Source organism: Silene latifolia, chromosome 2, assembly GCF_048544455.1.
Source record: "Silene latifolia isolate original U9 population chromosome 2, ASM4854445v1, whole genome shotgun sequence".
NCBI classification, from domain to species: Eukaryota; Viridiplantae; Streptophyta; class Magnoliopsida; order Caryophyllales; family Caryophyllaceae; genus Silene; species Silene latifolia.
This window is the reverse complement of record NC_133527.1, coordinates 5,337,367-5,363,870: the sequence shown is the minus strand read 5'-3', so window position 1 is coordinate 5,363,870 and position 26,504 is coordinate 5,337,367. Positions and strand designations below refer to the sequence as shown.

Sequence of the window (26,504 nt, the reverse complement as noted above, 5' to 3'; positions counted from 1 at the left end):
AGATATTACCAGATGAATAGTGTATTTAGGTTAAGTTGTGGGATCCTCTCCTCAATGAAGGTTGAGGAGTATTTATAGGCTTTCACCTTTTGTCACGTAGTGGCCAAGTGGCCTAGTGGCTAGAGTGGAAAGACGTTCTACCCTCGCCGATGGACCTATGGCGGGCCGTACTGACGGGTCTTGGATATGAGTACGCGGTATGTGTCATTTGGCGGGTTGTCGCGCGAGACCAGCTAACAGCCGATGGGTCGATCGGCTAGGGTTGTCTAAGTCGTTGACTTACTTAGTGGATATCTTTGACCTTGCTCGGTGTCTTGACTTGTCGTGATGCGAATACGCCCATCAAACGCATCAAATACGCCGATCTTTAATACTCCCTCTAAAATAACATCTCGTTTTTTATTGGAACAAAGTAAACACACTTTTTGATCGACTCTCGAACAATTTACGTATAGACTACAGGTAATAAATCTCAAATTTCATAATACGGTAATTTACGAACGTAAAAATTAACTTATTTTTCAAGAATAACATATAGGATTACATTGCATTTTTATTTTTTTTGGTTTAAATAAGCACACTATATCAGGTGAAAATGGAACTTTCAACTCCAATGTATCACAATTGGAAAAAGATAGTAAAATATAAACAGAAAATAATCAGATCAAATAATCCCGTTTAAGCCAACATGGAAAAAAAAAGAAGCAAAAAGTAAAAATCAGCTAATGCTAGCAACAATCAACCACTTGCCTAATTAAACCAAGAAAATCAACAAACAAAAAGTGCTTCTAGAGAGAGAAAATTACCAAAAAAAATAAAAAATAAAAAAAAGCCGCTAAATATGCGAAAACTCTTCGACAATCGTCATCACAAAATTCACGAAGAATTTTCGCTGAGATAATCACAAAATCACACTTTTCGCTATTGTTCATCATCACAATCACTTAAATTTTGCGCGAAAAATTGTGATGAAATTGCGCGAATTAGTGTAATTTTTGATTAATTTTGTGATTTTTTTTTGGTGTAATTATTTTGGATAATTAACAATGTTGCTGCTGCAGAATGATAGTAGTAGTAATCTGCAGTATCAGCAGCAGCAACAACACCAGCAGCAGCTGAATTTGCAGCAGTTTCAGCGGAATTTGCAAGGAGCTAGGGTTTCGTTCGATCGTAATGATGTGATATTTTTTCACTCTGATAATAATAATAATAATAATCAACAGAGTAGTAGTAGTAGTAATAAGCAGCTGTTGTTGCAGCAGCAATCGTCGCTTCCGTCGTCGTCGTTGTCCAATGTTAATAAGGTTTCTCAGGCCGGTGATCCTCGCTTAGGTATGTGAATTGATTTAATTTTGAGTTTTATTAGTTGAATTTCTGTTATTTAGGTTAATTTTGTGATTAGTTTGATTTAATGTTCGATTGTTAATTCTGAAGGTTGATTTGTGAGTTAAATTTTGATAATTGAGGTTAATTTTGTAATTAATTTAATTTAATGTTTGGTTGTTAATGCCGAAGGTTGATTTTGTGAGGTAAATTTCAATTATTGAGGTTGATTTATGATTAGTTTAATTTAAAGTTTGATTGTTAATGGTAAAGGTTGATTTAATTTGAGTTTTAATTGTTAAATGTTGGAGGTTGGTTTTATGGTGTTATTTTGTGTGCTTAATTTTGATTTTTGAGGTTGATTATGTGATGTAGCTTCGTAATTTAGGATATGAAGTGACGGACTACGGTACAGTGTGAATTATTCTGCTAAGATTGTATATGGATTCGAAAGAAACAATGTTAGATATCATTATGATTTCAGGAGGTTGATATGTGTAAAAGATAGTTGCATGGTACTTTGGAGTTGATTTGTGTCTTAATTTTTTTTTCAAGGTTGATTTTGTGATGTAGCTTCGTAGTTTATGATAAGATGCAGTGCAGAGTAAACTACTGCTGCTGTCAGTTTATGAAGTCGAAACGTTTTCAATATTACTACATAGCTGACTGATATGTTGGATGTTATTATGATTTGAGGAGGTTGAGATGTATAAAAGATAGTTCGTCACAATCGTCCGTACTTTGAAGTTGATTTTGTGATTTTGTTTGTAGTTTATGTTATCATACAGAGATATAATGTGAATTATAAAGCTGATAGGGTTTGAGGAGCTCAAAATGTACTTTCAACATTTGTGACCTAGATCGAACGATTGATACAGAAAACAGTTTAGTCAACAATTTAAAAACCTAATTTTATGATGACGCGGTTTTACGTGGATTCAACTATCAATAGGTTTTGAGGAGGTCAAGGTGTATCCAGCGTTACTCCAATATTCCCGAACATATCAGAAAAGATGTGTGATTGTGTGTATTTTTGAGGCAGATTTTGTGGTGTTCTTTGGTCGAACTGTGTTGTGGTACTGCATTGGCACTAATGCCCTTTAGAGTTTGAAAAAAAACAACATTATCAGTCATGAAGATACGATGAAGAATAATGAAATACTTGTAATTTTTATTAAAGATTTTAAGGCCATGACTCATAAAATTGATGAAAAGTTGTAACTGTAGTCTAAGGTGTATCCAACGTTACATTAGGAGGTCAAGGTATATTCATCGTAACTGATGAAAATACTTGTAATTTGTACCTGTGATCGATGAAAATTCATGAAAATACTTGAGGAGGTCAAGTTGTATCCAACGTTACAGAAATAATGAAATTGTGTTTTAGCTTGCTCACTGCTGTGTGTAGAGGAACAATGGAGCATGTTATATTATGAACTTCAAATAACCGAGCTTTCTTCTACTCTAAAATTGAAAAGGATTCTCGAAGTATCTTGCCTATTGCGTCAAGTTTATTGGTTGCGACCTTGATACAAAAAATCAATACTTAGTACATTTGTGTCTTTGCATCCTTCAATCCAATATCACCAGTCAGTAGATTATTCATAGTTTTTATGTTATCTCTGTCAATCGGGAAAAAAGTATATCACAGGTGTTGTCGTTAATCCATTCCACTGAGTGGAAGTTTGATTACAAATATGTCAGGAGTGGTGTATACCTCCGATAGATTTGTTTATTTATTTTATTTATATAATGATTGTTAGCAAGTTTCTCCAGAAGTGACGCGTTGTGTTCTTTGTTGTAGCTGACGACACGCTGCTGCTGACTCTTGCCCACCAAAAGTACAAATCAGGGAACTACAAACAGGCGTTGGAATTCAGTAATATTTTATATGAAAAAAATCCGCGCCGCACTGATAACCTTCTGCTGCTGGGTGCTATTTATTACCAGGTTTTACACTATGTTTTCGGTTATTATATAAAATCATTTTAGTAGCTGATTTTTGTAATTTTGCTCGCTTGAATGCTATTACTGACTGTTTGTTCTTGTTCTTTAGTTGCATGACTTTGATTCTTGCATCTCAAAAAATGAAGAGGCTATTGTTATTGAACCTCGTTTTGCTGAATGTTATGGGAACATGGCAAATGCATGGAAGGTATTCATCAGTTTCAATGTTTCCTTTTCTTAAAGACTTTGCATAGTACATCAGCTGTTTCTTTCTGTTAGGAATCTGCTCAGTTCTCAGTTTCTCACATGAAAGACAAAAGTTGCGGTGGACTTAACAATCATATATTCCTTTGTTGAATTTATTTTTAAGAAGTTTTTAACCTATACTTACCCTTATCGTGCAGGAGAAAGGCAATATCGACCTCGCTATTCAGTATTACATGGTTGCAATTGAGGTAACAAATCTATCTCTACAAGTAATACTACTATGTTAGCCGTGGTTATGACTTATGAGCATTCTGCCACTTCTTTTAAGATGTACTTTACATACCCGGTTACTTCAGCTATGTGCCAGTAAATAATTATTATTTCAATCATTTGCAGCTGCGACCTAATTTTGCTGATGCATGGTCCAACTTGGCTAATGCCTACATGAGAAAAGGAAGGCTCAGTGAGGCTTCCCAGTGCTGCCGTCAGGCACTTGCACTAAATCCCCATCTGGTAATTGTTTTGCAGTTTGTATGTATGTGTTTTATGGTGTTGTGATGGCTTTTAACACTTTACTGAGCTTTTTATGTACTTGCGTAGATTGATGCTCGTTGCACCCTTGGTAATTTGATGAAAGCTCAAGGTCTTGTGTCTGAGGTAAGAGAAAGCCGTTAATGGAGAAGTCTATCTGTTCTTGTGGGGATCTTACATAAAGAATATGATGAGAAGTCTACTATGTCATATACTGTATTATTATTGGCACAAGTTATAAGTTCGACAAACAATCCCCTTTATTGCTACCCATTTAAGAATTTGGTGGTTTTTTCTTCCTGACTTGGATCGGCTTTGGCACATTGCCTCTATGACGTTGGCATATTGTGCTCTCTAGTCTCTTGTCATTTTTTCGGGCTGATTTGAACACAGTTCATCCAGCCATCCAGAGTCATAATAGTACAGGCTTTAAATACTCATTATTTTGTATATGTATGCTTGAGTTGCTACATTACTGTTCCATCATCTGTGTAACATTTTATTTTCTGTGTATATTATAACTGGGGTTTATCTTGTGTGCAGGCATACAATTGTTATGTTGAGGTTCTCCGCATCCAACCGACACTTTCTATAGCTTGGTCCAATCTTGCTGGACTTTTGGTGGAGACAGGGGATTATACAAATGCTATTCACTATTACAAGGTATTCTTGCTTTTTCTGTTGGTTCTGCATTGAAGAGTGAGCAATAATGTCAACATTTCTCTTGTTTCTCATCATAATTGCAGTAGCTCAATTTTTCTTTCCATAATGATATTGCTCCTTCTCTGTATATCAGGAAGCTATCAAACACAAGCCTACGTGTGTAGATGCCTACCTAAATTTAGGAAATGTGTACAAGGTATGTCATCTTAGCAGGATTAAATTTGTCTAGTCGTTTACCTTTGCTTCTCCTAAAGAAAGAAGGTTAGGGATGTGTGTCTTATTCTGCTTCTTATCTTTATCCAGGCTCTGGGGAAGCCTCAGGAAGCTGTATTATGTTATCAGCGTGCCCTGCAGGTCCGGCCAGACTATGCTATAGGATATGGTGAGGATGGTGTTTTTTTTTTTCTTCTTTTCTTTTCTTTTTGCTACTGCCTCTGTCAAGCTCTTGCTGGGTGGCAATTATTAAAAAATTTTTCACTTTGGCCCTTTCCATTAAAAAACCTTTCTTTGATTTTTCGACACAATTTTAAACTTTGAACTGAACAGGTAATCTTGCAAGTATCTACTATGAGCAAGGGCAACTTGACATGGCAATTCTTCATTATGAAAGAGCTATCTCTTGTGATCCTGGATTTCTGGAAGCTTATAATAATTTGGTATGTCGCTAGTAGTTCTTTAAATAATGGATCCTGCAGCAGTTTATGTTTAAATTGTTCAGGTTCTCATCCCATTTCTTCTAAATATCTCTTTGAAGGGCAATGCATTAAAGGATGCTGGTCGAGCTGATGAGGCGGCTCAGTACTATCGTGTATGTATTATTTTTCTTTTGTTTTTACACTTCTACTGAGTGTTGTCCGTATGTTTTCATCTCACATATTTAACATCGGTCTCCAATTACAGTGGTGCCAATGTCTCACTATACTCCGACAGTGACTGGAATATGATGAAATCAAACAAAATGGCTCACTAAATAGTTCACGCTTCTTATATTGTGCATGCAGTTAGTCAATGCCATTTTGAAATCAGTTTCCTTTCTGGGCATCCTTTGTGTCTGTGTTGAAAACATAGGCCAAGGGGCCTTTACATTCGATCTCCTTACCTCGCTATTGGCGGGAGTGTATGAAACATGAGGGGAATGTTATTGTTGATGATGTTGTTTCTGCTGTAGTAGTTTTATATTAATGCAGATTATTGCTTGGTGCAGCAATGCCTCTCTCTGCAACCGAGTCACCCCCAGGCATTAACAAATCTTGGAAACATATATATGGAGTGGTAAATCTTTTTACCGTTGACGCTTCTCTGTATTTGGATACTTTCGAAATATCCTTAATACTTTTCTGTACTTTCTACTTATTATATTTATTTGTGGTTTCTGTAGGAACATGATTGGTACTGCAGCGCAGTACTACAAGGCCACACTTAATGTTACTACAGGACTGTCTGCACCTTATAATAATCTCGCAATGATTTATAAACAGCAGGTAGTGTAATCATCCTGCTTTTTTATGGCTCTTTTTGTATGTTAGTTATGAACCAACGATCTGCTGATCTTAGTTTCTTACATTCATATTTACTATTGCCTTTAGATCTATCCGCACTCCGCGGTTCCACTTGGCCATATGCATTTTTGCAAGTCCATAGCAGTGGCATATTTCTATTTAATGTTGAAGCTTACAGTATTAGGTGGCTTCTTTACAGGGCAATTGCACAGATGCCATAACCTGCTACACAGAAGTTCTTAGAATTGATCCTTCAGCAGCTGATGCTTTTCTGAATCGGGGTAATACATATAAGGAAACTGGAAGAATCAATGAAGCTATCCAAGACTACATGAATGCGATTAATGTTCGCCCTTCTATGGCTGAAGCTCATGCGAACCTGGCATCTGCCTATAAAGACAGGTCGATTATTTGTTATGCGTGGAAGATGAGTTGTAAGTAGTTTGTAGATAAGAGATGTCTATTTATTTTTGATGATACTCAATATTTGTGTTGATTGTTTTCAGTGGCCAAGTAGAACTAGCTGTAAAAAGTTACAAACATGCATTAATGTTACGGCCTGATTTCCCAGAGGCATCATGCAATCTTCTTCACACATTACAGGTTGGTGCATGACCTTTCTTCGAGTTAGTTGCTGAACAAACTGTTTATGTTATATCCCCCAGGATAGATATGTTCCCGCTCTGTGAATTTGTTAAACATTACTTGGATAGTCTTCAAATGCATAAAAGCACATTTACTTCTCAATATTATGCTGGTACTCATTTATGTAGCACGTGTGCTGTGTGAGACTAGTTTTGTGTGCTAGGGTTCACTAGCCAGTTATTTGTTCAAGTCTTGTGCATCCGTCTCTTTTAATCAAATTTCAATGCTTAGACAATTCATTAGCTTCATATGTTGTAGTGTGTATGTGGCTGGGAAGATAGAGAAAGCAGGCTTATTGAAGTAGAAGGGATACTGAGGCGGCAAATACAGGTTATCTGATCTTCTCGGCTTTTTCTTTAGGGTTCATCTCATTATAATTTTTTTCTTCTTCATTATGCCATACTTTTAGATCTTTATATTAAAAAGAGTTGCCAATTACTTGTCAGATGAATGTTCTACCAAGTGTCCAGCCGTTCCATGCCTTTGCTTATCCTCTTGAGCCAATGCTTGCCCTTGAAATTAGGTGAGTAGTTGCATTGTGGCAGTGATGACATGTCTTTTTCCAGTTTTGCCTGATAACCAGCGTGCTCATGTTACTATGTTTCTTGCAGTCGTAAATACGCAGAACACTGTTCTATTGTGGCAGCTCGATATTCACTTCCTCCATTCAGTTATCCTACTCCTATACCTGTAAAGGGTAATGGTGGGAGTAGGCGGTTGAGACTTGGGTATGTTTGTAACCTCTTGTAATTTCAGGCTGTGTGTTTAGGTCTTATTTCTGTTATAACTGAGTCACTTTGTTACAGATATGTCAGTAGCGATTTTGGGAATCATCCTTTATCACATCTTATGGGCTCAGTCTTCGGTATGCACAACAGAGAAAACTTTGAGGTAATAGTCACACACTCAAGCCACACATTTAAATTAAAAATGTATAACATCATCTATTTTCATGTTATTTATCTGGTGAATGCGATTGGCAGGTATTCTGTTATGCATTGAGTCCAAGTGATGGCTCCGAGTGGAGGTTGCGCACACAATCAGAGGCTGAGCACTTTATTGATGTCTCTTCGTTGTCCTCTGACGCAATTGCTAAATTAATTAATGACGACAAGATTCAGATCTTGGTCAACCTTAATGGATACACAAAGGTACGTATTGCATTGCATTGTTTAGTTGTAGTCGTATTCTTGATATTGTGCGTCTAGCCAATCGACCATAATGGGAATCCTTAACATCTCTCCAGCTGGCCGCAGTCTATATTTTGTCTTCCGTTTGTTTGCCCCTTAAAATATGCTTAACCTAGAAGGCTAGAACCATATTTGAAACTTAAAATAAAATACTTTTTTTGCTAAAGGGATGTAGGTAGTTGGCTTGCAGGCTGTCTTGATAGATTTAAGCAATTAAGCCTGCTTTTCCATTTAGTCCTGGCAGATCTGTTGTTTTTGTACTAGTATAGTAGCACAGTAATTTTTAGATGTAGTTGTTAGAGATGTTTGCATTTAGAGTGATAGCTTCAACTCATTTTCAGTTTTTTTGGGGATCATATTGATAATATTTCATATTAAAATAAATAAAATAGGAAAGTCAACACTTTTAATCTGATTAAATTAATGAATTTTACTTGAATTACTTTGTCAACTTTATTCAAAAAATAAATGTTACTATATTATTATATTAACTAAAGGCATAAATCTCGTGAGATTTACATCTTCAGATCAAATATGTATTTTGTAATAAAGTTTGTTATTCATATTTTAACTTAATACATACAAAGTTTAAGTTGATGAAAAAAAATTATGGTATAGATTGCATAAGAAGCAGATTTGCGTAATTTTAGTGTTCTACTAATGAAGGATGATAATTATGGAGATGATTGCATAATAAATTAGCCAAGTTTTATGCCATGCGAAATCCATAGATTAAGGAGATGATGACATAATAATTTTAGTTGTAATTATGGAGATTGTATAATAATACCCTAGATTATCCTAATATAGTGGGATGTACGTTTAACTACAATTTAGTGGGCTGTTATCCATTCCCATTCCCAATGATTTAATATCCAAATAAATAGGCCCATATGAGGATTATGCAACTTAGGCGGGAGAACTACTAAGAGTTTTATTCTCTTAGTAGTAAGGGGGATTCCATCTGGCTGTTTTCCAAAGGTATTTCTTGAATGGTAATGAGGCGGAGGAGATAAAGAGGTGGTAACTGTCTATTGATTGTACTTAATTCGATGCCTAAACTAGAACGTACTGTAGGATAGGTTTCGCGACTAATTGGGATAAACTGTTTTTTCTGGCAAGTATATATATCACGTGGAAAGAATAAAGTCGGTTCATCATTACCAGTACCTTAATGGCCCCAGTGACCAAGTGTCTCCAATAACCCTCCTCCACCAAGTGTGATAAGGAGAGAGGTCAGAAGTTTCAAGCTTTCCCCTGGAGTAAACATTGAGACTATTCCCAATTGACTCTTAACTGAAAACAGCATCTATTATTTTATGGAAAGAAGCACCACAGAGGATTTTAAGATCTATACTGATATCGTCCAAATATATCCTAAAGCCAGAAGAACAATGGATCTTGATTTGACTCCTTTGTAAATGGATGCAGTTACCCGATAGTTTGTTGAAATTTGTAATAATTAGAGATGTTAGCATAAAATATTGCTCTGTTGTGTCTTCTACAGGGTGCCAGAAATGAAATATTTGCGATGCAGCCTGCTCCAGTTCAGGTCTCATATATGGGATTTCCTGGAACCATGGGGGCGACTTACATACAGTATCTTGTAACAGATGAGGTATGAAAGTGAATTATTTGCTACGTGTTCGATCTCCATTATCTATATGCTTTATAACTTCGATTTTTTGCGCAGTTTGTCTCTCCAAGCCATCTGTCACACATTTATGCTGAGAAGCTTGTTCATGTTCCCAATTGTTACTTTGTTAGTGATTATAAGCAGGTTTGTTACTGCACTAGTACTAGTAATTCACATTTGTTGGCCTATTATCATCCATGATTTTTGAGATCACTTTTTTTTTTCCAGAAAAATCGGGATGTATTGGATCCTAAAAGTCAACCTAAGCGATCTGACTATGGACTGCCAGAGGACAAATTCATTTTTGGATGTTTTAATCAGCTATACAAAATTGATCCCGACATTTTTGACACTTGGTGAGTTTTGTGAGATATGTTTAACTGTCTTCTTCTGTGCAACCTTGGTCTCAGTATATTTTCTCATCGACTTTATTGGTCATCGACGTGAATTATTTTATAATTTCTACAAATATATGGAGAGAGGCGATGTGACGTTTTCACGCTGTCTTTATCAAAACAATTTTTTTCTTATCATATTGATGAAGTTGGAACTATATATATTGTAATTAAACGGTGGTCAAAAGTCGACATTGCTATAAATGAGATCGAGAGAGTAATCAGGTGTCATAATAACTTTGTCCATTCCTGTTCAGGTGCAATATTCTTAAACGCGTTCCCAATAGCGTTCTCTGGCTTCTGAGGTTTCCAGCTGCAGGGGAGAGTAGGCTTCGTGCATGTAAGTGCTGTGTTACAAAACTGTAGCGGCTAATTCTTGTATTCTCCATTTTTTAATGTTGATAGTCGATACACAGTTTAATCCGTGCTTTTTTGAGATTTGCAGATGCTGCTGCAAGGGGTGTGCAACAGGACCAGATTATTTTTACCGATGTTGCCATGAAAGGCGAGCACATCAGACGCAGTGCTTTGGCGGATCTGTGCCTTGACACGTAATTGCTGTCTTTCTCTATAAGTATTTGGCAGACTCTCTTAATAAATGGTAAAATATTTTTTTTATTGATTGCTTTTGTATTATATGGATGCAGGCCATTATGCAACGGACACACCACTGGCACAGATGTTCTGTGGGCTGGTTTACCAATGTTGACACTTCCCCTAGAGAAAATGGCCAGTAGGGTTGCTGGTTCATTGTGTATGGCAACTGGTGTTGGCGAGGAGATGGTAGTTAACAGGTAGCTATTCGTCTATTCCGCATATTCACACGTGATATATGAACAGGATGCATTTTTTTTTTTGGTCTGGTTCAAACATGCTTTTCTTTTCTGTGTTAAGTACTACAATTGGCTTGTTGATACCTATCACCTAATAGAACTAGTTTTTTGTTACCTTGACTGACCTAGAATGGATAAGAGGATTACGCTGTAGTTAGTACCATATCTTCTGTTTGTGTTAATCATAGAGGGTGAGCACATTGTCAGTTGCAGCGTTTCTTTATGAGTTTAGTTGAGGCTTTATAAGGTGGACAGTTTATCCAGTCTCCAAAATTTTGGTAGTTGTGTAGTAAGATCTATTGCGTGTCCTTGCAATCCTCTTCAGCCCTTCACTTGTGTTTGATGTTTTTTAGTAGTAGAATATTGACCATCTCGTATCTTAAACTTACTTTAAATTTACTTGGGACGCAAAATGTACAAGTCTTGTTTCGTTATCCCTCCTTCCTGGCTAGCTCAATTACTGCTACTATAGACACATGGGGATTGATTTATTTCTTTTTCAAATGAGTGATGCTATGACTTGTGCCGTGGTCTACATAGTGTGTCTTATTCAAACCGAAACTATACTTACCATATATACTCTTATTAAAAGCGTGTCATGTATTTGTATGTCAGATTGGAGACTACTGTGAATTAGGCCACCCTGATTTCAGTTTTAGTTTTTTTACTGGATATTTGAAAGTGCTTGTATCAATGGTATGCTCTGCTGACTTATCTCTTTCATTTTGTAATAATATCTGTAAGCTTGAGAGAGTATGAAGAGAAGGCCGTGTCTTTGGCATTGAATAGACCGAAGCTTCTGGATCTCACTGATAGACTGAAGGCTGCCCGCTTGACTTGCCCTCTTTTCGACACTGCTCGTTGGGTGAGTGCTCATGTACTGCTGATTGATGCTACATTTTATGAAAAGCTTGCACGGTAACAATAGTTTGCTAACTCAGGTTATATTGTCGCAGGTGAAAAATCTAGAGCGAGCATTTTTCAAGATGTGGAACTTGCACTGTGCTGGCCAGCATCCTCAGCCATTTAAAGTGACTGAGAATGACCTAGAATGCCCTTACGACAGATAGATGAAACGAAAGACGAGACAACCCGAAGAGTATATGTTAAAAGTTTTGAGAGATATTCTGAATGATTATGCTGATAGTTATTCTGTCATAGGTATTAAATGCTGCAGCTATGACGACACTTCTAATTCAGGTAGAATATGCTTTATGGTGACGGCCTTATGGGCCAACCTGTGAACTGTTGGAAGGTACAACTGCTTACTCTCTAATGCATTTTCTTTGTTCGTGTCTCTTCAACTGATGCTCTTTCGTTTCATCTTCCCTATTGAGGAACTACTGTGGTGGTTGTGACATGCAATGAAGAATAATGCTCATTATGATCCACCATGGTGTCCTTTATGTTCGATTATCCGTCATGAGGTTGGTAAGCTGGATGGCGGGCGATACATATAACTGATAATCCTGTTAGGTGATGCATGGTGACCCGATCTTGATCTTCGTTGTTTTTCTCCTTGTGAGGAGAATATCTTCTGGACTTGATGCTTCAAATTTCAATGGAGACGGAACAAGGCGGCCTGCGAAAACAAGGGGATATACGAATTTACAAATTCGTAAAAATAAATTTTACTATCGGGCCTCGTCATGCTCTGAAACCATCACAAAGTTACCTAGTTCTATAACCTCAATAATATCTACTGTCCCAAGCCAATCTATGTCAAACAGCTAACCATTTTCCGATCCGGCTCATTTTCCATAAACAACCATCTTCTGTCTTATGCAATTGAATCAAATAATTCCCTGCCATGTATGGGTCTTACACGCCTTTGAGCCATTTCCGACCACCTCAGCCATCTCACAGCATGGCCCACTTTATTTACGCCTTAGTCTGTTGTCCATGTGAACAGAGCGTTGATCTAACCCTCCATCCTAGCACTGCCACATTCACCATCCCACGTCCCTTTGTGCTCACCGTAAGCAAGACCGACCTGCTACCAAAAGCTACGTTGAGCATACATCCGGAAATTTCACACCATAACCAATTGGTGGATCAAGAAGGTTCAGCGAGGAACAAGCATGTGGTGTGTTGGGGACTGCCATGGAGACTTTTGAAGCAAAGATGTAGATTGTGGAGGGGTGAAGTATGGAGTCAATGTCTGTAATTTGGTGTTGATAAGGGCTGAAATGGATGGGTTGATGGCGAGTGGCAGAATAGTGTCAATTGAGGATGACGGTGTTGATGGTGGGAGATGGAAGAGTCCCGAGGGGAAGGGGCAGAGTGAAAAACATGGAGTAAATACAACTTGATGTGTTACAGCCTACGTTATAGAAAACTAAAACAATTGTGTTTTAAACGAGACTAAAATTGGCCATTTTCCAAATTCAAGTATCCGAAAGACCCTAACGCAATACGGTGCCCAAGACACCCGAGTAGAGTGTTGTGTCATACTGTCATGCCAAGTGATTTCAGTTTACTTGGTCACATATAAAGTAACACGAAAACATTGTTAATAATTTAATATCACTCACACAATCAGTATAAGTGTAATAATTGCGCCTTAATATGGAATGTTCTTTTTCCAATGTTTAAAAAAATCATTTTGACATTAAAATTAACAAACAATGGGTTTTTTTAACATGATAACAAATCAAGAAACAAAAAAAAAAAGCACAAATAGATTTACATGGTTTGGTAACGGTAGATTACGGTTTTAGAATAGGTGCCAACTACACATTCAAGAGACACTTGAACAATTCATCACAAAAAAAGACCCAAATCCAATAACTCTCCAACCGGTGACTTGAATCATCTCACATCCTAATGCCAAGATGTAACTAGAAACCCAAGATGTGTGAGTCTAGTGGAATTTCAGGGTAACCTCAAAGCCTCCTAAGGAGGAATTGTGAGGTCCTGGGTTCGATTCCCTAGATGAACACTTTTCTGGGGACCTGACGCCCGGAGAGGGAATAATCCCCGCGGGAAAGAACTCACATGGTACAGGCGCCTAGCAGGGTGGGGTCCTGTATCCGGGGAGGATCTAACCTCCTCGTCATCAAAAAAAAAAAAAAAAAGATGTAACTAGAATATTCCTCTCCTTTCTGTCTCAGAAATTTCCCATCACGGGGCAATCAAAAGCTCTTAACATTTTGCAAGTCCAAACAATGTTGGCACTTACTATGTGGAGCTAACTTTGTAAATGTTTTAGCTGTGTTATCAGCAGTACCCACTTTGTTCACCTTAATACTCTACTCAATTTTTAGAAAAGATATTTTGAGATCAATGTGTTTAGTTTTCGGTTGATGAACTTGATCCTTAACCAGACAGATTGCTTACTGTGACAATACACAGTAACTTAACCCTAAGTGAGACCTGTAACATTTACAGGGGCAAAAAACTTAATCCATTACCTCAAATAACCGTTTCACACTAAAATTAGATTACACAAACATAAATGTGCTTATGCGGAAAAAACTTGGGCTAGCGACGGTTACTCGAGCTGAAATTATGGCTTTGAGGAGGGGCTTGATAATTGCACTGGAAAAACGCATTACTCATTTGATTATTCAGACGGATTCTAAGGCGGTCCGTACACTGATGGATGCCAAACTGTCCTTCCCTACAGCCCATTCCCATATGGTACAAATTTGTCTAGCTTTTATCCGAGATAACCCGTGGAAGGTTGAGTTGAATCACATTTATCGAGAAACAAATTCGTGCGCGGACTGGTTAGCAAATCAGGGGGTATCACAAGCTCAGCAATTGATCACCTACGACTTGTCGAATGTACCGGATCAATTATTCCGACTCATGGAGCAGGATGTTGGGGGCGTCTCTGGGCCTCGTGTGGTTCCGTTTTATTCGGCTTAGCTTTAGTTTGTCGCTTGTGTTTTTCTTATTTTTTTATTTTTTTTGCTTGTTTCCTTTCCTTAATTTGGATGTTTGTATCCGCTTTTCCTCACCAAAAAAAAAAAAAAACATTAATAATCAATGAATTAGACCACCCTTTAACTCCTCAAATCTCCTCCATTTATCCTCCACAACATTAAACACAACCGACTTAAAACGCTCCTCTAGATCCCAACATTTCAAACCTCCCCACATTAAACAAAAAGCCAAATAATTAAACAAACAAACAAACAAAAACCACCCTTTTCCCCCACTTTTTAAATAAATAATAATTTCAAATTCCCAACCTTCAACGGCTACATTTCATGCTTTCTCCTCTTTCAATCTTTCTCCCCCCCCCTTCTTCTCCTCCTTCCCATCAACTCAACCTCACCATTTCCGTCTCCTTCCCTTCTCTCTCTAAAAAAAAAACTCACATTAATCAATGATGAAGCATTTCATGCTCCCGAAAACGTCGTCGTTTCGCGAAGCAAATCCATTATCGGAACTATCCCCATCTCCTCACTCTAACCCTAACCCTAACAAATCGAAATCGAACCGAAAACTGAAATGTCCGCCGAGAGACAAAGAGAACACAGAACCTTCCTCCGTCGCCGGAGAATTACTCGCCGGAAAACCGTCTCCGTCGCCGGCGAAGCTTCGGAGTCCTCTTCCGCCGAGACCTCCGCCGTGTAATCCTCTTAAACGGAAGCTTAGTAACGACCTCGTTTCTGATATTATTGGTCTTGGTGTCGGTGTGGGGCCTCCTTGTTCTTCGTCATTGTCCGACACCGGCGTTAGGGTAAACCTCTTATTCAATTAGTTGTTTATGTTGTTTTTGATTAAAATACTCGTCACAAAGTTAATTGACCTAATTTTATGAATGATTCTTGATTAGTTTTAGCAGGTTTTAGGTAATGTAGCGAAAAATTGGAGTAATGATTAATGTAGTTAATCTTTATTAGTTAGTTCTTGATTGATAGCTTTGTACAGTTTGAAGATTTGATTGAGGATTTAGTTCTTGTTTAGTTCGATCTTAGCACGATGATTCAAATCAAATCGTAAGCTGAATTGTACAGTTTGGAAATTTAATTGAGGATTTAGTTCTTTTATAGTTCGATCTTAGCAAGATGATTCAAATCAAATCGTAAGCTGAACTGTACAGTTTGGATATTTAATTCAGGATTTAGTTCCTTTTTAGTTAGATACAGTATTAGCAAGATGATTCAAATCTTAAGTTGAGGTATAAATTGTGTTTAGGTTTTAATGTCCGGAGCTGATTGTATTCGTATCCCTAGCTAGGTTTCTGCGCGATGTTAAGATTGATTCTGCATGATATAGAAGACAAGTGCTTGTTTGTTATAAGTAAGAAGTAGGGGCATTCTGTGTTATCGTCTTTCGCTATAACTTGCAGATGTTTGCTAGCTGAACTTATGCTATGTGTAAGAAGTAGGAGCATTCTGTGTTCTCTTGGCTTTCTCAGTTACTAAGAGTGCTAGCTAATTCTTTTTGCATTGACATAAGGTGGTGGTGCGAATGCGGCCACTAAACAAGGATGAGGAAGACAGTGAAATGATAGTGCAGAAAATGTCAAATGATTCTTTGTTAATCAATGGACACACCTTTACATATGACTCTGTGGCTGATACAGAGTCGACTCAGGCAAGTTTTTGGTCGTTTTTTTCCAGTTACATGCAGTAATGTAGAAATGGATTGTGAATAAATCTCACTCCCCTTTAACTCGTCTTTTCAGTTAGAAATCTTCGATCTCGTAGGATCTCCACTTGTTGAGAACTGTCTTGCTGGGTTTAACAGCTCTGTGTTTGCCTATGGACAGGTAACTTTTAACTTCAAGCATGTTATTGCCTGAACCTATTGTTGTTACGACATTGATTGATGAAAATTGAATCTAGCTTATACTCAGTTGTTTGTGTATTTGTTTCGGATTAGACGGGAAGTGGGAAAACATATACAATGTGGGGACCAGCCAATGCTTTACTGGAAGAAAACCTAGCCAATGAGCAGCAGGGATTAACACCTCGAGTTTTTGAACGACTTTTTGCTCGCATTAATGAGGTGATTATTGAAACCTAATCTCTTTCCTTGTTCTTATGTAAAAAGAAAAGTGTGGAAATATTGAAGTGCTTGTTCTTTCTTTGTTATCTGTTAACCCAGGAGCAAATAAAGCATGCTGACAAACAGCTTACGTATCAGTGCCGTTGCTCTTTCCTTGAGGTAATGTAGTCTGTCTTGTGTGTTGCATTTTGTGATTTAGCATATGGTCAGGTCGCTCTAACCACAATACGGCTATTTTTTTCCTCCTTTGCAGATTTACAATGAACAAATAACTGATTTGTTGGATCCGACTCAAAAGAATCTTCAGGTTTGAGGAATGCCTTCTCTATAGTTCTGTTGCCAAAATGGTATACTATGCGGTAATCTTACAATTATCATTTGGTCCTACAGATAAGAGAGGATGTTAAATCAGGTGTTTATGTTGAAAATCTCAAAGAGGAGTGCGTATCAACAGTCAAGGACGTAATCCGGCTTTTGTTGAAGGTATGTCTGGCATCTCCAATTCCTAACAGAGATTTCATTTGAGGCATCATTTCTCGCAATTCAGTTATACATGTGATGTACCACATGTATATCATTTTGATGTTCTTTACATAACTACTTTTTTTTCTTAGGAACTGCAATGTCTGTATTAATTCAATCTTGTCGTCAATTGTATAGGGACTTTCACACAGGAAGACTGGCGTGACAAGTGTAAATGCAGAGAGTTCACGTTCACACAGTGTTTTTACGTGTGTTGTCGAATCACAATGCAAGGTACCGTCTTGATTGAAATAGGTCCATAACTATATGTGCTTATCTTCCTTTGATTTTCCTTAGCAGTTGGGTTGGAGAATTTCAATATATGGCAGACCATATATTTTCCCACTAAATGCTTTCTATCGATGAAAAAATATAGGCAAATACAAATAATAGAAACTCGCTCTGTGAGTTAAGCAAGCTCATTGACCAGTATTCACTTTTACTAGCCTGGCTAATATGTGCAGTTAATGTGCAGAGTATGACAGATGGCGTAAGCAGCTTCAAGACTAGCAGAATAAATTTAGTTGATCTTGCTGGGTCAGAAAGGCAAAAGCTGACAGGTGCGGCTGGAGAACGGCTGAAAGAAGCAGGAAATATCAATCGATCTTTGTCACAACTAGGGTATAACTATAACTATTTATGCTTACTTCCATTTACTGGCGTGTTGTACTGTACTACTGTTCATGTTTAGCCTTGCTTGGTAGCTTAATATATTATATTCAAACATGACAACGGTTGGTTAATGTCTTATAGGAATCTCTTCTAAATATTAGGTGTCGCCTCTAAGCATTGTTTTGCCAATGAACTTCTAGTCATGTCTGTAACATATTCTGATCTGCTCAACGCTTTCCAGGAATCTGATAAACATTCTGGCTGAAGTCTCCCAAACTGGAAAGCAAAGACATATCCCATATAGAGACTCAAGGTTGACATTTTTGCTACAGGAATCTCTCGGCGGTAACGCAAAACTTGCTATGATCTGTGCAATTTCTCCATCACAAAGGTAATGCAGAAGCGTTCTCTGTCCCCTATTTTCTCATTCTGTTTTTTCTGTTCATATTGCTGATTATAAATTTTCTACTTATCTCAGCTGTAGAAGTGAGACTTTTAGCACACTGAGGTTTGCACAGCGCGCAAAGGCAATTAAGAACAAGGCTGTTGTCAATGAGGTCACTCAGGATGATATCAATGTCTTGAGAGAAGTGATAAAGCAGCTTAAGGTCTGTGACTCTGTTTAGGTTACAAAAAGTATATATAATTCTCATTGGTTCATAGATTGTTACTTATGTTTGATCACATGAAACAGGATGAACTGCAACGAATGAAGGCACATGGAGACCACAATAATCCAAATGCAGCATACGCAAATAGTTGGAATGCACGTCGAAGCTTGAGTCTCTTGAAGTTCAGCCTCAATCATCCAATGGCATTACGCCATCTGGATGAAGACGGTGATATAGAGATGGAAGTTGTCGACGAAGCTGTTGACAAGCTGTGCCACAAAGTTGGTCTAGAATCAACTGGCACTAAAAGTATTACGAATCCTGGTGGTGTGGGCAAAACCTCTATTAATGGAAATATTGAAAGTCAAATCTCTGAAGTGTCAGATGTAAGCATGGAAGAGGGAATGTCAGAAATTGATACAACTGAAACAATAGTAGATACTAGCTGCTCGTCCAATAACAAGACTGATGGCATAGCAGATATGGAAGAAGCTATGAATGAAACACCATCTCAAGCAACCGAGGATAGCTCTGTGAATATGGGGTCTTCTCTTACTACTACTACTACCACAGTTGCGGTACCCGCAAATAATCTTCCATGTGGATCCTTGGAGGCTGTAACTACGACTACCCTGAGTCTAATTCCATGTGACGTTTCTCCAATTCTGCCATCTCCAGCTCCAAGCGTTTCCCCGAGACCATCAGTTACTAGTAGTAGAAAGAGTCTAAAATCTTCAACAATGCTAACTGCATCACAGAAGGCTGTACAGAGCTCTGGGCTAGGCAACCAACCTCGTAGAACTACAGATAATTTGGCGGCAAGCCTTCATCGCGGCCTTGAGATAATTGAATGTCAGCGTCAGAGTTCTGCATTTAGGACATCACCGCTGAGGTTTTCATTCAAGCCTACAGAGTTAAAGACAATTTTGCCCTTACCAAAAATCGATGTAGGTACTCAAACTCTATCGGAAAGCCCTGACATGCTGGCAGAAGATTCTGTAGTGTATGTCTGCAGTACTTGCAAGAAAAGAATTCATAATGTGGACGAGGAAGAAGCGACTGACCCTTCAAATCTTCAGTTGGTACCTGTTGATAGGTCACTGCCTGCTGAGAAGCCTATGAAACAAGTTCCGAAGGTGTGTTTTGTAGAATATGCTCAGGGTTGTCTTTTTGTGTGTGTGTGTGTGTGTTAAATGTTGAGCCGTTAATTTGAAAAAACAATGGAACAGGCAGTAGAAAAGGTTCTGGCAGGAGCAATCAGGAGAGAAATGGCGCTTGAGGATTTCTGTGCGAAACAAAGTCATGAGATTAGCCACCTAAACCGTTTGGTGAGTTAAAACCAATGTCCGCTTAAGCCAGACTACCTAAAGAAACTTTAGTAACTCACTGACATTATTACCTTATTTGCAGGTTCAACAGTACAAGCACGAAAGAGAATGCAATGCCATTATAGGTCAGATGCGCGAGGACAAAATTAATAGGCTTGAGAACCTTATGGATGGGGTGCTACCTTCTGAGGACTTCATGGAAGAGGAATTTATCTGTCTCCGTAAAGAACATGAGGTGCGCATCAGTTTTCTCGGCACATGTTGAATTAGGAGTGGCAGCGATTGGCGAGTGCTTTCTCTAACATTTTACTAACTCTTTTTCTTTTTATTTGAATATTTTTTTCCTGATGTCTGTAGATATTGAAGGAGAAATATGAAAACCATCCTGAAGTCCTAGAGACCAGAATTGAGCTAGAGAGAGCACAAGATGAGTTAGAAAGATTGCGGAACTTCTTTGATATGGGCGAGAAGGAAGTCTTAGTGGAGGAGATTCATGATTTAAGGAGCCAGCTCCAATACTATACAGAAAATTCACCTAAGGCTAGACAACGAAAGTCTCTTTTGCAATTAACTTACTCCTGTGACCCGAGCCCATGTCCACAATTGAACCCAATTGTAGAAGCAAATGAAGAGAATGCTATGGAAAAACTCGAGCAGGAGAGAACTAAGTGGACCGAGGTGGAGAGCCAATGGATATCTCTGGCAGATGAACTAAAACTGGAACTGGAAACTTGTCGTTCCCATGCTGAAGTACTAGAGCGTGAACTTGTGGCTGAAAAAAAATGCTCAGATGAGCTGAAAGAGGCCATGCAGTTAGCCATGGAGGGCCATGCACGTATGCTAGAGCAATATGCTGACCTTGAGGAGAAACATATGCAAATGCTTGCTAGGCACAGAAAGATGCAAGAAGGCATCGAGGATGTGAAGAAAGCTGCTGTTAAATCAGGGGTAAAGGGGCCTGAATCAAAGTTCATTAATATTCTTGCTGCTCAGATTTCAGCTTTCAGAGTGGAAAAAGAAAAGGAAAGGCGGTATTTGAGGGATGAAAACAAAATGCTTCAGTCTCAACTAAGAGATACTGCAGAAGCTGTGCAGGCTGCTGGTGAATTACTTGTTCGTCTGAAAGAAGCTGAAGAAGCTATAGCTGCTGCTGAGGTGAGCCTCATTCTCTCCTGTCATATATCTCTACATTTGTTTTGGTTACACAGGACGAAGAAACTTTTTTCCGTTCCAATAGAGCCAAATACTCGATATTCTTTAATGTTCTCTTGGTTGTTGCTTAAAGTGCATTATGGTTTAGTTCATATTGTGCATACCTCTAAAGTGCCTTTACCCTAAAGATGCACCAGATAAACTGTTTAGTTGCTTGAGTCTTGCCGTCTGCCTTTCAGTATTCCGTAATTATGGGTCTGCTTGTGAGAATAAAGCTATCGGTTTCAGTATGGAAAAGCTTTCGACTTTTGAGCTAGTCACACAGACACCCTGATGTTTCACGAATTTCACTTTGGTGACCTCTTGTTTGAGTTAATATTGTTCATTCTCGCTTGTTATCACCCTGAAATTTTTTGATGGAATTAAATTGACTCCGCAATTTCGCAGACGCGTGCTCTGAAGGCAGAAGAAGAGACTCAGAAGCTTAGCAAGCAAATCGACGAATTAAAGAAACAACATGAACTGGAAATGTCTACATTGAATCATGTTGTTGCTAAGTCCCCCCCATTTCCCGATCACAAACAAAGTGCGGCAAAGTACGATGCAGGAACGCATGAAAGCTTCGAGAACAACCGATGGAAAGAAGAATTCGAGGGTTTCTTTGATAAAGATGCAGATGATGACTTGTCATCGAAGTTATCGGAACCAGCTTCATGGTTTTCTGGGTATGATAGATGTAATATATAGATACTGAGTTTTATTCTCGAGTACAAATCAAATAACATCCTTTATTCAACATATTAGCTATATCCGAGATCATACATCTTGTATAATAGAAGGGGTGGTTATGCCCTTAATGTAGCAGTTTGTATCACTCAAAACTTTGATGGTGCTCAAATGCAGGCAGAGTAATTTTTTCAACAGGTGGTATCTTTCTTTAAGCAAGTATTTTACCCGGCCGACACGGTTCGAGTTACATATTAGAGAAGTTCGGTAAACGGCTCATTTGAGTCGGGTACAAGTCAACAATATAGAAGAATATGGGCGAAAAAAACCCTATACCCGACATTGTTTTAGAAACTTGTGTTTTCATATATCCGATTTTCGCATACCGGTATTGTTCATAGAGAAAAAGGAACATACATCTACCTCCAACCTTTTTTTTTTTTTAAAGAAAAGATCATTATCATTAATAAAAAGTCATACGACATCTACAACATATGCCAAGCTCAATCGGATACAAATCGATTACAACCATAGGAAATAAATTATTGTTCAAAGAATGAAACACTGCAACAGAGTCTCGATCATCGATTCGCCGCAAAAGGCTTTCATCCATAAGAGGGTCTCCGAATCTTCCTTGACGAGTATCCATTTCTTCTGACGTGATTAATTGTAGCCATGAATCGGACAAAATATGTAAAACCATATAACGATCTATAACAATGCCGATCTTTCACGACTTATTAGAAAAGCGCAAACGAACAGAGAAACGAAAGCTCTCAAACCGAGAGAAGGACACCACCGATAGACGGGGACAGAGCCCTCGTAAAAGAGAGACAAAAACAAAACGAAAGCGGAAATTAAACAAAAACATAAAGGAAACAAAGCGGAACACAGGAAAAAAACGGAAGCCACCGCCTCCCTACCAACCCACAACACCGCCAGATCCAAGCACCACCCTGCCACACCACCTCAACAAACTCGTCCGATAAGACCCGAACAACCCACATACACCACGCAGACCGAGAGGAACGAGCAGACCCGTACGATCCAACCTTTTTGTTTTTGAGCATATATGTATATTTTTTGAGCTTATTACCTAAAACTTTATTTGTTTTTGAGCATATGTATAATTTTTTTGAGCTTATTAAAATTTTTAAGTTAGATTTTAATTTTTTTCCTTCAAAACTCAAATTTTACTAAATTTATATGTAATGTTTTTGAGTTTATTGTAATTTTTTATAGCTTAATGTTTAAATGAATAAACTCAGAAACTTTATAGTAAAACTCAAAATTTTTAAAACAAAACTCAAAAATTTTTGTTATAATGCTCAGAAACTAATGAATTGGTGGTAATACATCAGATGTATAATCCACCTACTGGTATTTCATATTACGAATTCAGACTTATCTTTCCAAATTTATACGATTGCGTCAAAACGAAATTCCAACCCTAGATAAAAACATAAATGTGCATTATTCATAGTTTCATACCTCCCTCCAAGTCACACCAAACTCCCAATCCACTTTTTAAAGTCAAACTTGTTAAATATTGACCTTGATTATATTTAGTCAAATTTTAAAAATTTGTAATTAAAATTGACATATTTACGTGTGTTATAAAAAGAGTGCTTGGAAAATTATAATTTCGACCTAAAAAAGTATTATATAAATGAAGAAAAAACATGGTTAAAGTGTCGTCTCGTAGACCGTGAAAAGTCAAATGAGGAGTTTGGCGTGAATTGGAGGGAGTACATCTTATCTAAGACATCATTTTTTTTTGTTTTGCATCACAATTATCATTTTTTTTTGTTTTGCATCACAATTATCATCCAAAACTTTTTTACCTTTTTTCCTACTTTCAACGGCTAGTCGGCTAGTATAATGTCCTTACCTTACTTACCTATGTGGGGACTGTCTTTAAAGTTGGGTAGTCGTTATTTGCTTGTAAAAGACTACAATGGACATTATTTACAACTTACCAACTTACCAACTTACAAATATTTAATTTTCGAAGACTGGTCGTGTCTCTTAACTCTTTCTTTGTTCTTTGTATAGACAATAATGACCATTTGCCATTTTTTACATGATGGGCAAGAAGAGAACAATTATTTCTACATTTGGATTGGATTGGGTTAGGGTGGCCCACTCACCTAAAGTGAGGTCTTAATGTTTTATACACCAATTCTCATTGAAGACGGACACTTTTCGTCACAAGCTGAAGACGGCCTAAATGTCGCCATTTTAACGACAAAATGTGACCATTTTAATGACCAATTATTATAGCTTAGGAAATTGTTCTGGTAACTTTTTAATTAAAATGATTACATTTTCGTCTTAAATGGATCACATTTTATCCCGTCTTCAACTTGTGACGAAATGTACCCGCCACAAGCAAGACGCTTTGTGTTTTATAGGGTATGGATGAGGAGACAATTGGTCTCATGAGAAGATCTTTAAAAACAAATTTTAAGATCTTATGATGAACAAGTTTTGATGTTTTTTCAATCTTGGATTATTGATTTTTGTTTGTTTTATTTGTCTAGAGGATGGAAGATTGGCAAGTGGTTTACCATGTTTGTGTGTTTGGAGGTTTTATTGTGTCTTGGATGATTGTAATGGATCAGGTTTCGAGGATTGGATTAGGTTGAATTTCATCACATACATCTATGAACGAGTTAGAAATTTCATTGGAATCATTCGCCATAGGTAAAATTTCTCATATGCATTTGAATTGACTGTTGCCTGCACGAACTGAACATGTAAATCAGGTGATAAACCAGGATTAGTTAAACACGATTTAAGTCTACAAAGAATGATTAAAATAACTTAAATATGATTTAAGGGCTATGGAATGTGGATTAATCTAGTAGTGAGGGTCTTAGTACATAAACTTAACATCAAATCATTTAAACTTTTGACTTAACGACTAAGGCTCTATTTTTTCTTATTTAATTTCAGTTCAGTTCAGTTTAGTTAAATTTCAAACCAAAGGTTATTATTTTAGGTTATTATTTAATCTAAAGTGCCTATGTTGTGAGTAGTGGATATATCAAACCAAAGGTTATTATTTTAGGTCAATTCTTGGAGCCACTTTAGTAGGAAGCTTAACCGCTTCTCGATCCTTAGAAGACTACATCGTCCATCTACGAACCACGGTCATGCTTTTAGGTCCTTATTCACAACAATTCTAGCTCTATAACCAAGACACGATGGCGGATTTACTGATAGATGAACCAACTCAACCAAAACCTTAAGATGATGGTTGAGGCCCAACTATTATAATTATTCCTATTACGCTCCCTCACTCAAATGCCCATTGGGCTTGAAGAGTGGTTGGTTGTGCACCGACTCCCTCGTACCGTGTGCTGGTATTCCACTTCCAGAGTTTTTGAGGGGTTTTGAGGTTGCCAGGATTCGAACCCGTGACCTTCGGTCACACTGGCTCTGATACCATGATAGATGAACCAACTCAACCAAAACCTTAAGGTGATGGTTGAGGCCCAACTATTATAATTATTCCTATTATTTACGATGTCAGAATAAAATCATGATTATGACAATAGGGAAAAATATAACATTATTGGAGACAATGTCCGACCAATTTTTAACATTGAAAGATTTAGAAGATGTGAGTGGATCTCCGTTTTCTCCTGAATAATTAGGTAAGTGGATGTGTTATGGTTTAAATGATTTTGGGACATTTGAAGCTCTTTGATCCATTTGTTAAGTTCGGTATGGGCTTCAACATTGGAAGATATGCGTGTCTCCTAATGCAACCATAAATAATCTCACTCAATAATCATAAGTTTTAGAGCAGATGTTAATTAGCTTATTTGGAAAAATCATAGAAGATGATATTCGACTTGGGTTTCAACCTCGTCAACTATAGACATACAACGAGAAGAAGAGTTAACTCAAGTGGTAAGAACTCTCTTACTCCAACCATGAAGTTGGGGAATTCGATTCTCACACGCGACATAGTACGGTCATTTGAAAAAAATAAAATGTACTAAAATATCGTCAATGTACCAGTTTGCCTAATATTAATACTAAAATACGGTAAACAACATTTTTTTTGGTCGATAACTTATTACTTCTTTTGAAAAAAGAGAATTGAATTATTAGTTGTTTTTCACTTTTTTTTTTAAATAAAATTCACAGTTCCAGCCAAAAAAAATGTTTGCATGGTGAAGTGCTAACGAAGTACTACGGGTCTACGGTTCCGTTTGGCACGACACTTCAGGTAGCTTATTTGACCAAAGTAGCTTATTTGACCAAAATTTCACCTACCTGATTTTTTTGCAGGTGTTTGGCAAGTAACTTATTTGGTCAAATAAGATACCTGAATGAAACGCTACCTCGGAAAGCATTTGAGAAATCAGTGACCGAAATGACTTATTTTCCATTTTTTACCCCTTTATTCTATAATATTAAATAATTTTCATATCCTTTTACGTCATTTTACCAAAATAAGCTACCTTTTCAGCTAGTTTGCCAAACACATTTTTATATAATCGGTTAAATTTTATCATTTCCTAATTTTAATTACCTTATCGATTAGCTTTTCAAATTTCGATTAATTTTTCGGTTTTCGATTCTCTTGAGTTTCAAATTACTTTTTCAGGTAGTTTTACCAAACAAAGTCTACGGCTATTGACGAGTCTAGTATTTTTTATTCCAATTAGATAAAACTAGTAATAACTTTTCTAAACCGATG

The 26,504-nt window shown here is 37.5% G+C and overlaps 2 protein-coding genes across 2 annotated transcripts; both read left to right on the top strand.

The window, feature by feature from the left end:
• Positions 1 to 702: 702 nt before the first annotated feature.
• On the top strand, positions 703 to 12,173 carry LOC141642092 (putative UDP-N-acetylglucosamine--peptide N-acetylglucosaminyltransferase SEC). The gene is made up of 28 exons (XM_074450776.1): positions 703 to 1,332; positions 3,128 to 3,273; positions 3,380 to 3,478; positions 3,675 to 3,725; positions 3,874 to 3,990; positions 4,078 to 4,134; positions 4,552 to 4,671; positions 4,805 to 4,867; positions 4,975 to 5,053; positions 5,218 to 5,327; positions 5,426 to 5,479; positions 5,876 to 5,943; positions 6,050 to 6,152; positions 6,370 to 6,572; positions 6,677 to 6,773; positions 7,074 to 7,145; positions 7,262 to 7,338; positions 7,427 to 7,543; positions 7,622 to 7,706; positions 7,799 to 7,966; positions 9,513 to 9,623; positions 9,699 to 9,785; positions 9,870 to 9,997; positions 10,294 to 10,376; positions 10,482 to 10,587; positions 10,684 to 10,830; positions 11,614 to 11,734; positions 11,826 to 12,173. The coding sequence occupies exons 1-28, from the start codon at positions 1,047 to 1,049 to the stop codon at positions 11,937 to 11,939; spliced, it is 3,069 nt and encodes a 1,022-aa protein (XP_074306877.1). The 5' UTR covers positions 703 to 1,046; the 3' UTR covers positions 11,940 to 12,173.
• Positions 12,174 to 14,865: 2,692 nt separating this feature from the next.
• Positions 14,866 to 21,979, top strand: LOC141642091 (kinesin-like protein KIN-12B). Its single transcript, XM_074450775.1, has 16 exons — positions 14,866 to 15,562; positions 16,285 to 16,422; positions 16,514 to 16,597; positions 16,711 to 16,836; positions 16,936 to 16,995; positions 17,090 to 17,143; positions 17,227 to 17,319; positions 17,497 to 17,592; positions 17,834 to 17,979; positions 18,212 to 18,361; positions 18,449 to 18,578; positions 18,665 to 19,717; positions 19,811 to 19,909; positions 19,992 to 20,144; positions 20,267 to 21,064; positions 21,509 to 21,979. The coding sequence occupies exons 1-16, from the start codon at positions 15,206 to 15,208 to the stop codon at positions 21,806 to 21,808; spliced, it is 3,837 nt and encodes a 1,278-aa protein (XP_074306876.1). The 5' UTR covers positions 14,866 to 15,205; the 3' UTR covers positions 21,809 to 21,979.
• Positions 21,980 to 26,504: the final 4,525 nt, after the last annotated feature.